General features: G+C 36.5%; 2 protein-coding genes across 6 annotated transcripts in view; one reads left to right on the forward strand and one right to left on the reverse strand.

Annotated features, from left to right (window-relative positions):
- Nucleotides 1-18580, reverse strand: part of LOC121735090 (microtubule-associated protein futsch) — a 29820-nt gene extending 11240 nt beyond the window's left edge. For 2 of the 5 annotated variants that reach the window (XM_042125776.1, XM_042125778.1), the window contains exons 1-12: nt 18300-18580; nt 12836-18148; nt 12061-12529; nt 11636-11739; nt 11045-11146; nt 8039-8114; nt 7484-7634; nt 6506-6732; nt 5958-6184; nt 4989-5130; nt 2740-2887; nt 2093-2272 (exon numbers count right to left, since the gene is read on the reverse strand). In XM_042125776.1, coding sequence (XP_041981710.1) covers nt 2093-2272; nt 2740-2887; nt 4989-5130; nt 5958-6184; nt 6506-6732; nt 7484-7634; nt 8039-8114; nt 11045-11146; nt 11636-11739; nt 12061-12529; nt 12836-18120 — 7111 coding nt within the window. In that variant the 5' untranslated portion in view covers nt 18121-18148; nt 18300-18580. Of the gene's footprint in view, nt 1-2092; nt 2273-2739; nt 2888-4988; nt 5131-5957; nt 6185-6505; nt 6738-7483; nt 7635-8038; nt 8115-11044; nt 11147-11635; nt 11740-12060; nt 12530-12835; nt 18149-18299 lie in introns of all 5 variants that reach the window. The other 3 variants (XM_042125775.1, XM_042125779.1, XM_042125777.1) reach the window with 2 other exon arrangements.
- Nucleotides 18581-19807: 1227 nt separating this feature from the next.
- LOC121735106 (N-alpha-acetyltransferase 20) lies at nt 19808-21569 on the forward strand. Its single transcript, XM_042125810.1, has 4 exons — nt 19808-19998; nt 20237-20352; nt 20690-20956; nt 21364-21569. Exons 1-4 carry the CDS (start codon nt 19946-19948, stop codon nt 21447-21449), a joined length of 522 nt encoding a protein of 173 aa, XP_041981744.1. The 5' UTR covers nt 19808-19945; the 3' UTR covers nt 21450-21569.
- The last annotated feature ends 38 nt before the right edge of the window (nt 21570-21607 follow it).

The following is a 21607-nucleotide window of genomic DNA, read 5'->3' on the forward strand; positions in this document are numbered from 1 at the left end:
GCGCCTAAACTGCTGAACAGATTTTGATGAAACTTGGTATGGAGATACTTTGAGTCCCGGAAAAGGCCATAGGATCCTTTTTATCTCGGAAAAATGTACGGTTCCCAGGCGTTAAATAAAATGATTTCTGCTTATACCGCTACAATGGATTTTGATGATATTTGGTATGCAGATACGTTATGTATCGGGAAAGGACAGAGAATTCCCGCTTCTTCCTCCCTTCCCGCACTCCCCGCAGAGTACTCTTGTGTATTGCGCACACACTTAGGCACTATAAAATTACTCCTTAACTGGCCAGTTTTCATTGAAACCAGAGTGCTCTTGTGTATTGCGCACACACTTGGGCACTATAAATTACTCCTTCTTAACTGGCCTGTTTTCATTGAAACCAGAGTGTTCTTCTGTATTGCACACACACTTGGGCACTATAAAATTACTCCTGCGTAGCTGGCCTGGTTTCATTGAACCCAGAGTGCTCTTGTGTATTGCGCACACACTTGGGCACTATGATATTACTCCTGCGTAACTGGCCTGGTTTTATTGAAACCGGCCACCGCCATCGAAACCGGTGTGGGAGTTTTTTTATTTATTATAATTACCAGAGCATTGGACATTGGGCATAATTATTGAAATACTCGTTAGCCTAATTAAATTATTAATCTAATTGCAAACTAAAATTAGAATACATTTTATACATATTATTAATTAATCAACTTACGGGTAATTTCAGATGCACAATAATTACTTCATCAATCTAATTAATTTGTAATCTGATTAAAATTACTAATTACTTTTTGCCCAACTCTGCACGTGATAAACTAATTATTTCTACATTAACTAAATTTAATTAAAATCGGTTTAGTAAATTAATAAAATTTTTATTGCGTGAAAACCGAACATTTGCCATGATAAAAAATATTATCCTACTAGATGACGCCCGCAACTCCGTTGCGCCAAAACGTCCTACGTCCTTTCCCAGGACTCAAAGTATCTCCATGCCAAATTTCAGCCAAATCGGTTCAGCGGTTTGAGCGTGAAGAGGTAACAGACAGACAGACAGACAGACACACTTTCGCATTTATAATATTAGCATTTATGGAAGTATGGATATCCTTCTCCAAAACCTTACGTAATATCTACATGTACTCAATATCGATATCATAAGCCAAATTCATTTTTGTTGACTGCGCGGGAACCATACATTTTTCGGGACAAAAAGTATCTAATGTCATTTTAATTGATTCAAAGTATCTGCATACAAAATTTTATCAAAATCGGTTCAGCGGTTTAAGCGCAAATCATTTTAGAAACATAGTACATAAATGCTATATACAAAACCTCACTTACAGGAATAAGCATTAATCATTTTTGTACTCTAGATTATGCTACAGTTGGTTTTCAAATAAATGGATTTCACTGTCGTAAACCTTATGTTATAAAGAACAAAACTGCATTATTAACTCAAAATCCGATTTTATGTGGGATGAAACACTAATGCTTAACAGCAGCCATATATTCTGTGACAGTACAGAGTCAAATGTGTAAAGCTACACGAGCACGAGCTCTTGACTATGCAATAAAAAAACTTGTAATTTTTTTTTTTTATATTTGGCAACGTTTTTAGAATCTCTAGGGGGGGCAGCTGCCCCTCTTTGTCCCCCCTTGGCGACGCCCTTGTTATTGTGTACAATATGTAAAAGAGGAGATATTAAAGTTGCTCTGTGTTTGTTCAAATTTATTTTACATATTATACAATGACAAATTAATTTGTTACGATTTTAGCTGACGCCGTGGGCGCAGACGGAAGTAGTTAAAATTTTGTTTTAATTTAGATATAAAATATGATCAGGGCGAGCGAAGCGAGCCCTAGTATATCCCAGAACCTGAGCACTTTTGTGGTAAACTTTACGGAAATTTTATCACGCCTACTGATTTATGCTTTAACCTAGTAATTTTTATATAGAAGTGTTATCATCGGTCAGTCAAGGTTTGGTTACTATTAAAATTTAAAATATTTAAAAAAACGGACTTAAAGATTATTACTACGCAGAAAAACGACGCAAGCCCTCACAAATATCTCCAATATACTGACCACTGGGCGGGGTCTGCAGGCCCAGGCACGTCGTATGGTACGCGCGGTCGCACAGGTCGCAGCGTATATCGCCCGCGGGGCGCGCGCACCCGCCGCACGTCTTACACTCCGCGCACTGCCACGCGTACTCGCGCGCCTTGCGGATAGTGTCCGGCTGGAGGTCCACGCAGCCCGGGTGCACTGGGAATAATGTGCCATTTAGCCACAATGTTCCTGTTATGTTACGACCCCACCTTAGACGTGCGCGTTCCTCAGGCGTATGAGCGCCAAGAGTGCACTGTAATCTGCATATACGTCGCGCTTGCGGCGTTCACTCGCTCACACGCTTGAGAAACGCTCACGCCTAATGTGGGGGACGCCTTGGCGTACGCTATGTCAATGAGGCTGACCAATGACTTTTTGTAATGTAACGATTTAAGAGTCTCTTAAAAGTATAGTCCCATGGAGTCACAAAGACAATTTTATATCGACCATACAGATTATTTTAGAGAGCAGACACGATAGCCCCTGAAATTAGTGGATGTTGTATTACTATTATTTGTTTATTAATGAGGCCAAATAGTATGTTTGACTAGCTTGTAAACTTTTTTTAAAACTTTAGGCCTGTTTTTACCCTTTGGGTACGAACCCTAAAAAAGCAAACTCACGTTTACAGTTGCATGTGGCGCACACTAGGAACCGCTCGTGCGTGTACTTGCGGTTGGCCTCGAGGCGCAGCCCGCACTTGCGGCACAAGTCCACCTCCTCCTCCTTAACGTCCTGGCTGATGCGTTTCGTCTTTGTCAACTTTTTCCGCTGAAAAAAATTTTTGTTTTAAAAAAGCAAAGGTTGACTGTAAGGTTTTTGTCCATGTTTGTACTTAAAATATAAAGTTCAGTTTTGAACGGCTCATTTAAAAAAAATAGCATTAATACGAATAAATATTAAGCTGAATAAATTAAGTATAAGGAATATTTAAAAATAATATAATGCTATAAGTTGAAATAGTAGTGATACTGCCAGGGTTATGTTATTAGCTACATTAAACATACAACTTTACGTTTTGAAGATCAATATCTCTTAATTGACGGTTTTACAAGAATACAAGACATTATTTAAATTATTAGTATGTAATAAGTTCATTAGAAGTCATAGATAGAATTCGGTAAATAAGACCTAAAAAGTTAATCGTTTTTTTTCCTTCTCCTGCAAAATAAGCACCTACAGTTAGAAGGTATTGGGACCTGAACGACGTTTTGCTTTTAAGGCGAGGATAAACCCCAATTTGTTATTCCGTGACTCCCGGTTTACCTAGTTCCAATATAATAACGAAGTGTTAAAAAATATGAGATATAAAGCACAATATTCAAAATACCTTAAACCATAAACATTTTAATAAAACGTAATACTTTGGCTGTAATTAATTTACAAACTTACCTCCGAAAAAACTCTATTTCATCGAAATATAAGTATTAACTAGGATAATTGTACATTTTATTTGAATAAATTGTTAGTAAATCTATATTAAAAATTCTTTAACCGAACAATTTTGTTTCTTAATATTTATTTCCAAAGATATTTAAAAAAAACATGAAAAATAGAGAAGATCCGCCCGAGAACCTATAGTTTTATGCTAAGCTAAAATGAATCTTATTGCGATGCGTATACGCTTGGTCTTTGGTTGTGTGCAAGGTTATCGTTTTTGATTGAGATTAATCCCCGCCTTAATATCAATTTTAAGTTCTAGAATATAAAAAACTTTTTTATGGATAATTATACGTAAATACACCGTTGCGCGTTGTTGTGAGACACTACTTACTGTAATGGTATGGTAGTAGATTGGTGAGACATGATCAATACTTAAGGAGAGTACTCGGTACTCGATTCTCATTAAAATTATTATTTATGTAATAAAGATAGGTACTTAATTTTTGACCAAATTTCCCTTTAAATAAATGAATCATGGACACTTAGTAAATTACTATGCGGCTGGCGCGGCGACGTGCGCCCCGCGCCGCGCGCTACCCCTCCCGCGCACGGTGTCCATGCGTTGGGTAAATAATTATTTAACTTTAAGCACAGAATATATTATATTAGTATTACCAACAGAATTCCCACTGGCGAAACCCGTTTAAATAAATAACGACTCATGCTACGATATTATAAAGTTCAAATTCCGACCGCGCAGTGCTAGGTGCCTATAATTATATTCACCTACATGTCCACTCTCTGTCTATCGCATAACTCGTACCTTTTCTGATGAAATCAAGGTTTTCGCCTTTTAGAAAACAAAATAATATTTTTTAATTACTATTGGTACGAATAGCAAACCTTTTTATAGTAATATAAAATTTTAGGAATCCGACCTATATTTTATAGTAGTTTTATATATTCGATTATAGTGCAGGAAACTTTTACAATTTAAACATAGTAACTTGTGTTTATTTCTGTGTAGTTTGTGTGTTTCTTTGTATGAAATTGGTTTATTTGCTATGTTTGTATAGTTTTTATCTACTTTTTGTATTTAAATACCTTATTCAAATACATATTTCATAGGCCTTTTTTAATTGTTCATTTTTATAAGATTTATAACGATTTTTTCACAGCGGTTAAATCAGTATCATGAATAAAATTCCTCTAGGATCAGTAAACAGTAGATACGCGACGAAAAATCTTGCCCATGCGTCACCGCTCGCTTGTGAGTCCCTACTGATTGGCCACCCGCGGGTGGTACTTACAGTTCGATGCCTATTCTCGCGAGTGGGACAGGCCTGCTTTAAGCTACAAATACTCAATGATCAATTGATATTATTTTTTTACATTTTTTTTTTTCAACTAATATAATAGCTAAATATCACGTCCGCGAGTATTGAACATATCTCACCAGTCAGCATGACTGAACAAAATAATATATTACCTTGGCGTTCCTATGTGTGTCGGTGTCCGAGTCGTCACTACTGGTATACTGCGAGCCCCACTCCTGTTCGGACTCCGAGCTCGACTCCACGGGCGAGGGGGGCGGGGGCGGCGCCGCCGTCACAGTATTCAGCGGGAAATATCTGAAAGAACATGATATTATATCCTAGCCTTTAAAACTATTATCTCTGAGTTTTACTTGAATTATTTTAAAATCACCGTGAAGAAAGGTTATTATCTGAAATTAGACTATACAAACATTATATGACTTTAGACTATACATATTCTTACTAAACTATAGTCATATTAATTATTACTTAAAATAAATTCAAGATGTATGCAAGGTTTTGGTAGTTATTCCAAATTATAAATAATTATTTTAATTATTAATAATTTGGAATATCTAATCATTATATAGAGACGTTTAGAGAAATCGTAATATAGAGAAATTTAAATGGTGGGCGTGTCCCCAGAAAAAATGTGATGACTTTGTGATTTGGTAGCTATTTTCTAGCCAAACGTAAAAAGCTCTTATTATAATTAGTCCGGTTAACGAATGACTCAAACGGGGGTATAGAGTGCGTGAGCGGGAACCTAAGCGATTTCTACTGGAACTTATTCAGGGTGATAACGGACAAAACATACTAAAAGTCCTGACGTCTAGGAGGTGAGCCGGAAGGAGGGGGTCGGCCCGGCGTAAAACAGCGCCTGCGCTGTGTTTCGCTGAGTGAGTGAGTTTACCGGAGGCCCAATCCCCTCCCCTATTCCCTTCCCTAGCCTCCCCTATTCCCTTCACTTCCCTACCCTCCCCTATTACCCTATTCCCTCTTAAAAGGCCGGCAACGCACCTGCAGCTCTTCTGATGCTGCGAGTGTCCATGGGCGACGGAAGTTGCTTTCCATCAGGTGACCCCTTTGCCCTTTTGCCCCCTTATTTCATTAAAAAAATCGAATATCAAAATGATACACACCTGAGCTCCTGCGGCGTGTATCGGCGGTACGTGTGCTGGTATTGGCCGGGCAACAGAGCGTGCGGGTAGAAGCCGGCCGGCGGGCGCACACGCACTACGGGCGCGGGGGGCGGGGCGCGCCGCCGCAGCACCGTCAGCGACTGTAGGTCCGCGCACGCACCGCGCCGTAGCGTGTTCATGCGCGTGTTCCATTCTGAAGCGGACGCGACTGCCGCTGCCGCCATTTCCTGTTGATGTTTTTTATTAGCACGACTTTATTATGAATATAAATTTTCTTTTTCGATATTGGTCATATCGTTTGTCGATAAACAGAAAAGCAAGTCAGGAATGTTGTGTGACCAAATTACGAGACTCACAGGACTAACTATAGCGAACTAAAGGAAGGTTTAGACAGGTGGTCCAAATCACATTCTATTTTTACTAATCATAGCTTTTAGCTACATCAATCTGCAACCATATAATATGTATATGGATTTAGTTTTGTGTCCTGGGAAAGTTTTCCTAACATACAGAAACATAACTTTTTTAGTAAAAAATATTATACATACCAGTCTCAATTTCTCCGGATCGACCTTTGGTGGCTCAGGTTTGCTTTCGGTTGGCTTCGCATCTGGTTTTATCTCAACTCTTTCAACTTTAACCTCGACCTTTATCTCTTCAGGTTCCGGTTCGTTTAGCTGCTTGATTCTCTGATGGGAGCGATACTCCTCATACTTGTGTGGGTAGTCCGATAACATTATGTCTAATACTTCACTGGCATCAACTGCCGTTATACCTAAAATGAAACATTTTGATGTTATCAACTTTTAGCCATAAACACAATAATTCCCGAGTACTAATATAGATAAAAGTACTGTAACTTATACTCTCGTAAGAATATTCCTAACAATCAATATATGAAAGGTAATCGACTAAGAGCTGATAACTAAATCGGTCATGTGGCTTCAGCCAGTTAGCTGAACAACCTTTTCTGATAATCTGCGTGCTGGCAGGCGGTGGAATAAATGTAGGTTCAGGACTTTCAATTTTTTTCTACACAGTTGCTATGTACTTCCTGTGCACAAAAAAAAATGTTAAATCGAGTGGTGGGAATGGCTTGCCAGCGTTAACTAAAAGTAGGAAAATTATTATTATTTTCATGTCGGTTCAGATGTGTTGGCTTTTTTCTGACGTGAGATTAGTTAGTATGTAAACCCAAAATAGGGTTCTGTAATAAAAAAAACTTGGTTGACTACGGTACCCTAAAACGGAACCCTAACCAGCTGATTTTTTGTATATTGGTAGGTTAATAGTTATATAATTTAAGAGTAACGTTGTCCTACAAATAGAACAATCCATATTTTAGGACCATCAAATCAAAGTATGAAATCCTTTCTATCTCTGTTAGTCACTTTCAAGATTTTTCGCAGATAAAAATGTTGTTTGCCTTATCAAAATGGCTACTCATAAAAAATTTGCTTGATACTAATAAAAAAAATTGTTCTAGGGCTCCCTGACTATAAAAACAAAAGTAAATAAATACATACCTAGGTCACATAGGGCTTCAGTCACCAGTCCTTTCTGTAGGACATAGTTCCTCTCGTCCCCTGTGATAGTTCTTCTTTTCAATTCTGGATATCTTCTTTTAAAGCTCTTTATGCCAAGAAACATGGCCACTTGTTCTTGTATCATCATAACCTTAAAATTATAATTACATAAGTACCGTCGTATCCAACATTATAATAATTTTATTTACATTATAAATTCTAATCTGTGCCAGATCAGAATAAATTGAAGAAAAGAGTTTAATAATAAGACAGATAATATAAGACTAATAACTAGAAATCTAACTCGGAGTTGTTTTTAACCCACATCTGAGTAAGTGGGCCCAATTTTTATTAATAATATTATAAATCTTAAAAGTTTCTTGGGACAATTTAATTTCACGAATACTGGAACAATTTTTATAAAATTTGGCACAGGCAACACTAGACCATAGAACAGGATGTATGGTACTTTTTAGCTGGAAAATTTCCGGTTCCCGCGGAATTCCTTTTATAAATTTCGCACAGAACGTCTAGTTATAAAATAATGTTGCTAACCTGATGTTCCCCATTTCCAGAGTCCTCCAGCGGCCATGTGTACTCCTTTACATCATCAGCAGTCCATATTTTGTTGCTGAAATAGAATAATGTCACTGAGTTTTCCTCCAACAACAGAAAAGCTAAAAAAATATTTTCTAGTTCATTATATTGTGTAACTAGAAAATCATTTTTACAGGGTGTAACATAACCAAGTGATAATACTTTAGGGTGTGCATGTGTCCCTCAATTTTCTTCCATACATTTTTATTTAAGAGGATACACCAGGGGCGAGATAAATTGAAAATAGGTATTTGAAAATGTATTGCTGTCTCACCAATCTCAAGTCTCCCACCGCAGAGCGCGACAAAGACAATACGACAAAAGTTCTAATAAAAGAACAGAAAATCTTCGATTCGTTGTCCACTGATTCCTTCTCCAAAACTTAACCGACTTTAGTACTTTTTTCATTAAGAATTAAAGCAAGGCTTGAACTGTGTTCCTATGTTTTATTTTTTTTTGTATATTTTAGCCAGTTTTGTTTTCTGAGTGTTTGAACACAGAGGAAAATCTGGCCATTTTTTATTTTGGGTTTTTGGACGTTCTTATCTTTTTTAATAATAAAATTATGAAAAAAAAGAAAACAGGGACATGCTAATAGTGGCCATAGATATTCAGAAAAAAAATCATAACTCTACCGGCATTATCCACGGAGGAAACACGGGACAACGTTTGTATGGAAAAACGGCGGTGTGGACTCCTCTTAAGCACCGCGTCGTAAAAATCTTTGTCAACGCCAGAGCGCAATGACCTCGATCAGGTGATCGAAGCCACTGGAGGTTTCAGTAACGCAAGATTTTTTATTTGATTAAAATTTAAAAAGTTTAACACATTTACATATGTAATTTCTTATTTAAAATAATGTAAAACTTTTAGATTTTAATATTATTTAATATTATTTCATACCGTTAATCCAGAACTATTGTTCTATTATATTTATTGTTTTATTATTTTATTGTTCTATTATAATGTATAGAAATACATTAAAATAAAATCATAAGAACAAACTTACAATCTTATTTCCCTTAACCCATATAGACCCGCCGTGCCCAAACAAGGACACTTTTAAAATTACTTAAATTTTTTGTCTTTCAAGTTTATACTTATTTTTATTGTAAGTGTCAATTTGCTAAAAGTATATTTTTATTCCCAGAAGGAACAAATAATATTAAAATTGTTCACAGTGTTTTATAACGATTTTTCTGAAGCTGTTTCTAACATCCGAAATGACGCCAAGTTAGTATTTTTTATTTTCAAGTTTTTCTTTTAAGCATTTATATTTTTTTACTTGAAAGAGCTCTTTACACTATAACATATAAAAATATACATATTAGTGTGAAAAGCTTTAGTCTTTATAAGATTAGGAGTAGTTTTATACAAGTGTCCCTATTTGGGGCCAATGGGCACATTGGATGTAAATTATTCCAATTTTTGTCCACCGATCAATGTCGTATAATCAATGAACTGAAGGGTATTCAATAGCTATGATAAATACTATGGACTTCAGGAAGTTGCTATGATAGAAGATGACAGTGGAAAGATATATTTATTCGTATTTCCTTCGCAACCATGTGTCTCTATACCAATTTTTCACTATTGCAAGGGGTAGCTGGCTATTGTGCAACTGATACTGTTGGCCAAGGCAGTACAGAAAATTGTCCTCTCGTATTCGTCAAGGGATATGAAAAAAAAAGAAAACGACGAGTTTGACTACTGTTTCGACCAACTAAATCAGAATTTGTTTTACATCGGCTGGATTATAATGTCTATGCAATCGGGGGAAGCCATTACAGCGTTTTTCTTCTGGGAAAACTAAACAGATGTATTACTGTTGAAAGAATGTGGACGTTAGCTTCCTACATTTTTATCAAAGCTATAACAAGGATATGCGTGGGGTCAAGTCAACTGGTCAATCGATTTTCTCGCACTGTTATACGAAACAAAAGTTGGTGGTAACTGGTAGGTACTGTTTACGCACATGCTGGATGTAGCAGTAGCAAACGCATGGCGGCTGCATCATCAAAGTAATAAAAACAAGAATTGAATCAGCTCCAATTTCGACGGCATTTGGTCGTCATTACTTGAGACATACAAGCGGTAGAATCCTGCAACCAGCAATACATATCTGTACTGCCAAACCTGCAGCATGAAGGGTCAATTTCACGAAAAACTGTCGCAACAATCGCGTTGTTCTGATGGGCTAGCATTACGTCATGAAAAAGGTCAAAGACAATTTGTGAAATGTGTGAAAACACGGAACATTCATAAAATATATATCGAAAATTTTCACACCGTATGATCCCATTGGCCCCATTTGAGGACGGCAATTTTTTTTAATATAAGAATTAAAAAAAAATAAGTTTTTTGTGTTTTCCTAATAATTTTATTGGTTTCTATAAATTAATAAAGAAAATTCATATTTTCCATGGTTCAGTTTCATTTGGGTCTAAATGGGTTAAGTTAATTATGCGGAGCCACAAAATTAAAAAGCGGGTGTAGCTCCACCCGCTTTTTAATTTTGTGGCTCCGGTAAATGAAAAATTTTCAACGCATTGATTGGTTCACGCGATCACGCGATCCGCCTGCGTTAGACCAATCGATGCGTTCGAATCTGAGTCAATGAATGAAAGTCCACGTGCAGTAGTGTACAGTAGTGGACAGTGCTGTAATTCAATTTTTTTTCAAAGATTTCAAATGCGTTTTTTCCAAAAATTTCAAATGCGTTTTTTTGTTTAGTACTACTTTTTGGATACACCTTAACCCGAGAATTTCCTCAGTAAATTCTTATCACTTAGTTTTGTTACATCCTGTATATAGAGTTTACTGTGCATACACTCCATAAAGTTTAAGTAAAAGATAATAAATAAATACACACTAGGGAGAAAAAAATATGGTTTTCCGAAGACTAAATTACGTTTCCTATAATTTGTATCTCACACTGGTACTGCAATCATTATTATTATATACCTGTCAAACAGATCCGCAAACTTGGATTTCTTCATTTTGCTGCTCTCGTTGGTGGAGCTTTTGACAGAACTCTGTGAATCTTCATCGAGGAGGTGTGCAGGTCTGGAAAAAATTTAAAAAATCAAACACCTAAGTTCTAACCCTCTTTACTCCAAGTGCTTGCTAATTGATGTCGCTATCCTTATCAGTCTTTTCTAAACACCTAAACTATAAATTATAAGACTTAAATAAGAGGCGATCGAAGGTAAAAATAATTAGTAGGGCCTCGGTAATCCGGACTCCCGCTTGTTCGGTGATCGCTGTAATCCGGCCGGCCAATGGGATTCGCGGGGGAGGCCGGCGAGTGTAGGGGTTGTCATGAGCCAACGCGCCGTCTTTTGTTTATCGCCTTTCATGTAATTACGTAGTAGTGTCAATTTAGCGCGTACGCTAAGATCATGGCGCCGCCACGTAAATATTCGACATTGATATTAAAAAACTAAGGTTAAACATGTGTTTTATTAATATTAAATATTGCATAATATAATCCGGATAATCCGTTAAGGGTCTTGTTTTTTCCTCTCCGGAATAACGAGGCCCTACTGTACTTACTTTGAAGGTGTAGCATTATCGTCCATCATGCAAGTCTCCTCTTCAAACAACTGCACGGTGGTAGTGGCGGGCCCACACACCCGCCCGTATATACCCATTGTTTCCTGAAATTGTACAAACTTGTTAAACCTTCACGTTTTATGAGCTTGTTAAAGCTCATTAAATTGCATTTAATGATCGAAGACGAAATGGTGTTACATTTGTCCTTTACTAATTACTTAAATTATCTAACATTGTAATTTCGTTCTATTTGATCTTTGAATGAATATGTGTACAGGTCCCTTTCTTCCCTTATAACATAAATTACACTCTCTATGAATAACATTAAAAATATATTACATTCAATTTTAAAAATATCTTCATAATTTAAGTTAATTGAGATTATGTTTATTATTGTCAATAAATAATCAGAACTTATTACATACCTTCATATACATAGCACCTCTGCCGCCACCCCGCCCTCTACCGCGGCCGCGCGGCGTCTTGGCGGGTCGGCCACGCCCCCCGCGGCTCCCGCGCCCGCGCAAGCTCCGGCCACTGCCGAACATCTCCGGAGACTTAAGAAACGGATTCTCCATCTTCGGCAGACTCGTGTCTGTCTCCATATCGCCTTTGAAGTCTTGCGATTCCTCCAACAGGTCGGACGAAGAAGAATTTCTTCTTCTACTCGATAATGGAGTTGAGCATGGCATTTTGTCGAGCGCTTCGGTCATGCGCGGCAGTTTGATCCGGGAGCTCGTTGGATCGATTTCCTCCTCCTGTTTCGGCTCAACCAGTTGAACGGGCTGGAACTTTTTGTCCTCGCTGCACTCAGGGTCTTTGGGTTCAGTGGTCAGTCTTCTGCCTCTACCTCTCCCCCTGCCTCGGGGTTTCACCACTAAAGGAGGGCGCTCCCTGGAAAAAAAAATAAAAAACATACCTGAAAGTTTAGTTTGTATTGAACATAAATTACTATGTTTATTTTCAGTCTAGTCTTGTTAATTTATTTTCAACATTTCAAATAACATGAAAATGAAATTAACATGTGCACATTACACACTTAACTAGCAAATAATGAAATTAAATACTTACCCTCTTATTTACACAGTGAATAATACAAGTTCTGCTGCATATTTCTGGCACATAGCCTCAACATAGACAAAGACATGTAAAAGTGTTTTAATAGAAAATAGTAAATTAACACTTGAAATAAAATCTTACCTTGATAATCGCAATGATCTTTGGGGTCTTTCTTCTAATGCCATTACCGGCAGTTGAACAGTTTTGGCACCTTCTGAAAGGGGAATTTTTCTAGGCCTCCCTCTTTTCTTTGGTTGCGGCGTCATATCTACAGTCTTGGGAATGTCTGAATTGTCGAGTAAAAAGGAAGGAGTATCCTTTATGTTTGTGTCCACTGCCAAAGGATCTTTTAACATTTCTTCAGCAGCAATATTAAAATCACGCGATTCGGAACTTTCTTGAAAAATCATCTCATGAATTTTTGGCCTTATCGGAGATGTTCTTTCAATCTCTATCTCTATGCTACCAGTTGATGTACTAGATTTCAAATCAGGACTTTCATTATTCTCTCTATGTGTAAGATCATTAAATGGCAAATTATGCAACTGTTTATTTTGTAAATTTGTCAAAATATTATGCAACTTCGAACTTCCATTTTTAGCACAGTTCTCGTTATTTAGTAATGTGTGGTTTAAAATTTTTACATCCTGTTTTTCTTCAACGATTTTAGTAGGTGGCGACAAAGATGAGTCCTTTGAAGTGATTGGTGCTATTGTTTTAGTTGATATCAAATGACCAAGCTTCATTCTTTTGGTGTCTAATAGTTTTAAATCCTTTTGAGGAGGACTTTTGTCAGTTGAGGGCCTCTTATTGAGAATCTGTTTTGAAATTTGCCCCTTTTCAACACTGTTTACAACTCGGGAACTTCTTAGCCTTTTCCCATCTGGCATTGGTGTATCTACATGAACTTTCTTCCTTCTGTTTGTGAGATTCTTACCTTGTTTTTCATTCATGTTTTCTCCTGGACTTTCCGAAGCGTTATGGACATTTGTTTCATCATTGGATGTTTTAGATGTTAGGTCAACTTTATTAATTTTTAGTATTATCCGTGGTGAGTCTTGGTCAGGACTGTGAAGAAGTTTTTCAGATACACTTATCTCTAATGGCTTTGTCAAATTCTCATTGACTCTCTTATTTTTGTCCGGAGGCATACTTGACTTCAAAGTTAAGCTATTGCAAGCTAAATCTTTTTTGTCATTAGCGAGGTCATCATGATTCAGTTGTACATTGCTTTGGTGTTTTATATTAAGCTTTTCATCTACTGAATTGAAATGTTTTGGTGTCATTTTTTCCTCTTGATTCTTATCAGTAGAAATTCTTGTTATATTTTTATCCTCACTTGTACTATCTGTATTACTTTCAAGTAGCTTTTTGAGTAATGTGCAATTTTGCTTACTTGATAAATGTTTAACTTTTGATTTTGCTATAGATTCTGAGAAAAGATCATTGGTGTTACTTGTATTTATTACATGAGCAGGTTCTTCACTGCAATCCTGTAGAACTGTCTTAGTATGTGGCAATACTCCACTATTAACTGCCAGAGAACTTGCATTATCTTGTTTATTTTGTGTAGCCTTTATGTCTTCTTGAATATTATCCTTTTCACTCTGGTCTACATGAGGATTAATGTCAGATTTAGAATCACAGTTTTGTTTTACTTCCACTATAGCAGATATGCTAACGGGGTTTTCAGTATCACTTTCGCTTCTTAATTTGTTCGCCTTTGATATTGAGTCCTTAGGACTGTGACAGTTTACTTTGGGCGATTCTTTTTCATGTACTATTTCTTTATTTACATTTTCCAGATTGAAGTCTGTGTTTTGTTTAAATATAGGTTTTAATTTTGTTGAAGTATCTTTGTCAATATTATTACAGTGACCATAGTCATTTTTATTTAAATTGAGCTGATCACCGACATGTGATTCGGCCATTTTCATGTTAATTTTTAACAGTAGGGGAGGATTTTTAACGTGGCTTTCACTTAGCTCATCATTTTTTTCTTTTAGTTCATCTGGTTTAATTATGGGTTTTATATTCAATTTCGTGATATTTGGACTTTTTGGTGAAGAGGGCCCACTCGTTTCCTCTGGTTTAATATTCAATTTGAGTCTTAATTTGCTTACAACAGGAACATTTTCCTCTGTATTGTCTATGTCTGCTCTTGTGCTTTCTACAATGTTATCAGCATTTTCATTTCTTGAATCAGCTATCTCGGGGGATTCTTTCTTTGTTTGCATTGTTGTATCTGCATCTGATGGCTTAATAATTGGCTTGATGTTGATTTTCTTAACAACAGGAATGTTTGATTCCTGTTTCTCGACTTTTAAATCATCACATACTGTTTCTTGACAAGAATTTAAAGCCGGGTTTTTCACAAGTTTGATATTTAATTTAGGGATTTTAGGTATATCATCTTTGCTACTTTCTATAACACTATCATTAGGCTTTACAATTGATTTAATATTTGATTTGGAAACTACAGGAACTTTATTATCATCATTTTCTTCTATATCTATACTGTCAGTCGGCTTAACTAAAGGTACAATATGGTGTGATTTCTTAGATTTACTATTTAAATCACTATCAGGTTTAGGTATAGCTTTAATCGTTATTTTAGGCACATGAAGATTATCTTTTGAATCCTCGGTTAAGGCATTTGTCTCAGTATCTTGACTGTTCACATTATCTTGATGAGTGTCAGGCGGTCTTATTGGTTTTATAGTCAGTTTTGGACTCAGTGGTTGGCTTGCAAACTTACTACTAGTAACAGTTTTAATAGTTAATTTTGGAATTTTATCTGACTGCATTTCATCAGGTTGACTTATAAAAACTTGCATTTTGGATGGAGATAGGGGAGCTTCACATTCTGAGCTTTGTATTGTTTTTACTGTTGATTTTGAACTATTTTTTTCAGTATAGAATTGTCCTTCTGCAACAGTGCCTGGTTTTCCAAGTTTAATGGTTACTTTTGGTACAACGTCAGAAGGACCATGGTCAGACGTTGATGCCTGGTCTGATGTATTTGAACTCTCATCATTCTCAGAACATTCAGATTCTGATATTTCACTGCTACTTGATTTTCTATGTAGTTCATTTATTTTTTCTGGTAGCTTAATTTGACTTTTGGTGTCTGTTTCAGGTGGCCTCATGGTTTTTATTGTTAACTTGGGTATCGGTGATTTCATTTCTTCAGATTTTGCAATAGAACATAGTTCACTGACATTTTCAGTTTTACTATCTGATTCTGGTGGCCTCATAGTTTTTATTGTCAGTTTGGGTATTGGTGATTTCATTTCTTCAGATTTTTTATCAGTTGACATTACCTCACTAACCATTTCATTTTTACCTTCAGATTCTGTCGACCTTAATGTCTTTATTGTTAATTTAGGGATTGGTGATTTTTGTTCCTCAGATTTTTCTATTGATGATGTTTCTTCACTGACATTTTCATTTTTATGTACCAACTCAGGCTGCCTCAGGGTTTTTATTGTTAGCTTAGGTATTGGTGATTTCTTTTCTTCTGATTTTTCAATTGAAGGAATTTCTATACTAACATTTTCAATTTTACATTCAGATTCGGGAGGCCTTAGCGTTTTGATGGTAAGTTTAGGTATTGGTGATTTTGTTTCGTCTGACTTTTCAACAGACTTTTGTTCATTGAAACTTTCATTTTTACATTCAGTTTCTGGCAGTCTCAGGGTTTTTATAGTCAATTTAGGTATAGGTGATTTCATTTCTTCTGACTTCTCAACTATTATTTGTTCAGTAACATTTTCATTTTTGGATTCTGATTCAGACGTCCTCAAAGTTTTTATGGTCAATTTAGGTATTGGTGACTTTATTTCTTGGGACTTTTCAACAGAGATTTGCTCAATAATACTGTCATTTTTACATTCGGATTCTGGTGGCCTCAAAGTTTTTATAGTTAATTTAGGTATTGGCGATTTCATTTCTTCAGATGGTTTTGAACCAATTTTTATAGTTAATTTGGGAACTTGTTTCTGATTGTCTGAGTCATTGCAAGGTGTACTTATTTCATTTCCACTAGTCAAATTGCTGGTGTTTGGTGGTGATTCTTTTACAGGTAAATTTAATTTAATGGGCGGCACCTTCTTAGGCTCATCCGCAGTTTTTTCTATAGAAGAGGCCTCATTGTGACTTTCTTTACAGCCTTCTATACTTTCCTGAGTATTTTCTTGAGCTTTGACCTCTAATGTATCTTGTTTTATATTTATTGCCTCGACACTTAAGTCTTTTGAGGGTAATTCAACATTCGAGTGAACAGTTTCTTCTGGCAAAGAGCTGCTCTGTGGTTTAGTAGCTTGTGAGCCTTGACACTGAGAATTTGTAGAAAGCAAATGGCATTCATCAATATTTCTTTCTTTCTTAACATCTACATTATCAACATTTGTTTGGGGTAGTTTCTGTCTAATAAGCCTAATTTTTTTGGGCGAACCCATTGAAGTTTCTGCTCTGCAGGGACTTACTTCACTAATATTTCTAATCTCTTCGGGCTTACTTTCATTTAAAGTGGTCACAACATCAGAAGAACTGGACACATCCTTGACGGCACACTCACTCTGCGTCACTTCACTATTTACACTTGAGTCTACCGATGAGGACGAGGTCACAGTTGAGTCTGGTCGGCTGGGCACAGGACGGACGAGTCTGCGCCTCAAAGGCGACCGTGTCGAAACACTAACACTAGAGTCTCTGGAGTCATGATTATTGTCACTAGAGGTTGATACAGCACTTTCTATATTTATTTTGTCATTTTTATCACATAATGCCGCACTCTGTACTGTCCTTTCACTAGGTCCACAGTCTTTTTCACTCGTAACTTCACTACTAGACGGGGAATCTGTTACAGAACTAACAGAAATTTCTTTTGAACACGATTGCACAGGTTCAGTGTTGTCAGTTGTCTCCGTTGATACACTTGTTTCGAGCTCAGATGATGTAGCTTGTGAATTACTAACGTTTTCCGTTATTTCACTCTGGGGTTCACTTGCGTTCGTTTCACTCGACAAGACGGAGACACTTGTGGAACAAATTGGTTCATCACTTTCGGTCGGTACGTCGGTGACAGGTGGATTTTTGGGGTCGGTCTTGGCATCGCTCCTCTGTTCTGGCGACTCGCTCAACCTCTTAGGCGCTCCCGGACCGTCGACAATTTCGTCGATCATATCCAAGATCGCCTCCGTGCTGGTGTTGACGTCTTGCGTTGAGGGCGAAGGAACGCTATCGCCATCGAAATTATCCTCCGACATGGCGTTAGTTTCGTTAGATGCTCGAGGCTCAGATGGCTCCTGGTGAGCGATATTGGTTGCATCGACGTCCTCAATCCGTCCGACGTCCTTTTCCCGCGCCGATACGCGGCGGGAAGCGTTTGCCGAGGCGCCCGCATCCTCTTCTGAAGTCTCCATTATCTATTATTTTGCGACGCTGTCATATCTGAAATATAAAACGCCCGCAGATTGATATTTACGCTTCAAACTGGTAACCTGTCGACGTGCGAGCTTGACAAACCACAAGCACCATTCTAATTCACCATAATTTTACAAAAATATGTTCACTGATTTACGGTAAAGATAATTGTACCTACACATTGTACTCTATTTTCATATTCACGTCGTTTACGTGTCCTCCGAATACACACAAGATCTTGAAAAGTATTCATTCAGCAGCGTAAACCGGCAAACAAAAAGCTTGTATACGCCATTTTTAAAACCAAAGACATGGCAGGTAGAGATGTACGAGCCAATAAAAAATATCATGTACGGACATTTCGGCCATTGTCGTGTTGGTAAACTGCAAGATGCCCATAGATCGCTCCAGTTGAGCTCTTGGTTTGAATAAAAAGAGTAATAAATATGGCTTTCGACATGTGGTAAAACGAGTAAGATAATATTATGTCTTTGAATGGAGCTAGGATAGGAGCTAGATGTCACGTATAAAAATGTTTGATGAAAGTCGTTGATCATGGCAACATTACAGATAAAAAAGTAGGTCATGCATTTTACGAAAAGTGTAGTTGCATGGCATAAAATAATAATATGCTATACGCAATATTATGCATAATGCATAAATGCAGGTGCAGCATGCAGTATTCTTCATGTATGTCGAATCACGAATTAGTGTAGTGTACCTGTAGCTTTAAATTTTAATGCTGCATTCTTCAATCAAGCTTATATATATATATATATATATATATATATATATATATATATATATATATATATATATATATAAGCTTGATTGAAGAATGAAGAAGCTTGAAGCAGGTGCGTTGCCGGCCTTTTAAGAGGGAATAGGGTAATAGAGGAAGGTAGGGATGGGAAGGGAATAGGGGAGGGTAAGGAAGGGCATAGGGTAGGGGATTTAGCCTCCGGTAAACTCACTCACTCGGCGAAACACAGCGCAAAGCACTGTTTCACGCCGGTTTTCTGTGAGAACGTGGTATTTCTCCGGCCGAGCCGGCCCATGCCGAAGCATGGCTCTCCCACGTATAAAAATAATTTTTACTAATATTAAAGATAAGTAAAAAATATTATTTTATTATTTAATAATAATATTATTTTATATTTAATAATATTCATTCACAAGTTTGGTTTCTATTTAATATGATTTATGAATATAAGGCAGCAGATTCAAAATAAAACATATTATTAATTTATTACCTACCTATACTATTTAGTAAATAGTATAGGTAGGTAATAATATGTTTTATTACCGAAGAAATTAAAAAGTGGCAACATCGTAGTGTCATCCCTTTTTTCTGATTGATTTGAAAGGGATGACCATTGAGGTATTAAAGACGTTGTCACTTTTTAATTTCTTCACTTTTTTGACAGACTTTTCTGATCCTATCGGCTTCCATAGACAATTTACATATATTCAGGCAATTAGCTCCTTCAAAAAAGTCAAAGAAGAAGATGAAGAAATGCCTAAAAATTGGTGTATTCCTAAGTTCAAACAGTGTAATGGCCATGGTATTCAATAAGATTTGATTAGCTGTCGACACATCAAATTGCACTGGCTTATGTACTGTGAAGTGTTTAAGAACACACTCAACATAGTATGAGATCTTTTTGCAGTGTAAAATTTATTAGGCTTAAATTTATTCATTTTAGTGTTTAATAATTTATTAAAATTACAACCTTCTATTTTAAATATTATAATCTACAAGCATACCAAATCTTATAATCCAGGAAATACACAAACAAGTCATTTGACCTGTTTTTTGTTAGGATGACAACAATACGGCCGTTTACATGCGAAGATATGCTTAAATTCAATAATGTGTCTGTATAAACATCCTTTTGCCGCTTAATTAAAATAGAATTACATATATAATAAACTTTCTCTTATCCATAGAACATTGGTATTATTTTTTTTAAATATAACCTAAGTAGTTATTTCTATCTAATTTCTTGTTAATAAAAATGTTTGTAAACAACGGGGTCATTGAACTCCCATAATTTTTTATCGATATCACAATATTTCTCTGAAAACATAATATGGTTGAATACATTTTTTCAGGAATCTTGACCCACTGACAGAAACTTATGGTCTGTCGTTTTATACACAATACTTAGCTCACTGGCCAGAGTATTTCCAAGTTGCTGAATCTCCTAGTGGTGAAATCATGGGATACAGTAAGTTTCAGCCAGGCCCGCGCCAAATCCACACAGCGCGTGTGTGCGAAATATATGAAGCACCTCTTTTTCTCGAATCTAAATGTTTTAACTTATTTTTATTACTAAAACTAATTAAATACTAATTAGTTAAAATTGACCGAAATTGGCTACGCCGCGGCGCCCTTATTGTCTTGGCGCCTGTGTGCACTACACGCTTTGCATATAAGGGCAGCTCAGCTCTGGTTTCAGTTAATCAGTGGTTAGGATTGATAGAATAGACAGCATTTTGCTATTGTAATCCAGTCTGTATTCTATAAAACAAAAAAGTATTCTCATAGTAATATTTGTTTTACAGTCATGGGAAAGGCTGAAGGCCTTGGAGAGAATTGGCATGGTCATGTTACAGCTCTCACGGTTAGCCCTGATTATAGACGACTAGGTCTTGCTGCCACACTTATGAATATACTTGAGGAAGTATCGGAAAGGAAAAAGGCATACTTTGTTGACTTGTTTGTAAGAGTCAGCAATAAAGTGGCAATAAATATGTATAAAAATTTGGGATATATTGTGTATAGAACAGTATTGGAGTATTATTCTGGAGATCCAGACGAAGATGCTTATGGTAACCACATTATTCCTATTTATAAGTCCTTAAGATGCTTACATAAATATCAATCTTAGTGTCTAAACACACTAGGCCGAAGTTACGCGGCGTAAATTCCGCATGATTACGCCTGCAATGTATTTTAAATTACCGATGACACACTATTCTGTCACATTCCATCCGTATTTTGTATGCTTGACATTGCGGACGGCCTAGTGTGTTTAGACACTTGCTCTTATCGTGTGTAGTATATTAAATATTCAAAAGAAATTGAAGAATCATGGGTTGCAAAGTTTTAAGTTTGTTGTTTATTTTGTAGCTGTTTACAGTAAAAGCTTTATCAATCTGTTTCAATAAATCAATAAAACATTGTTTTTATTGTAAATCTAATTCTGACTAGATGAGTAAAATACTTTTTTTTTCAGACATGAGAAAAGCGTGTTCTAGAGATATTGAGAAAAAATCAGTGATAGCTCTAACTCATCCTGTTAAACCAGAGGATGTAGATTGACTAGTTAGCTTATTGATGATGATTGCTCTTGTTAGCTATATTGCATTCTTCATGGACTGTGATCAACACCCTCCGATACTATCTTGACGGTATATGCAATAAAAAATGGAATTTTAAGTACCTCCCTGAGTTTTATTTCAAATGTGCTATGCTTACAA

The sequence above is a fragment of the Aricia agestis genome, chromosome 16 (genome assembly GCF_905147365.1).
Source record: "Aricia agestis chromosome 16, ilAriAges1.1, whole genome shotgun sequence".
In the NCBI taxonomy this organism is placed as follows: domain Eukaryota; kingdom Metazoa; phylum Arthropoda; class Insecta; order Lepidoptera; family Lycaenidae; genus Aricia; species Aricia agestis.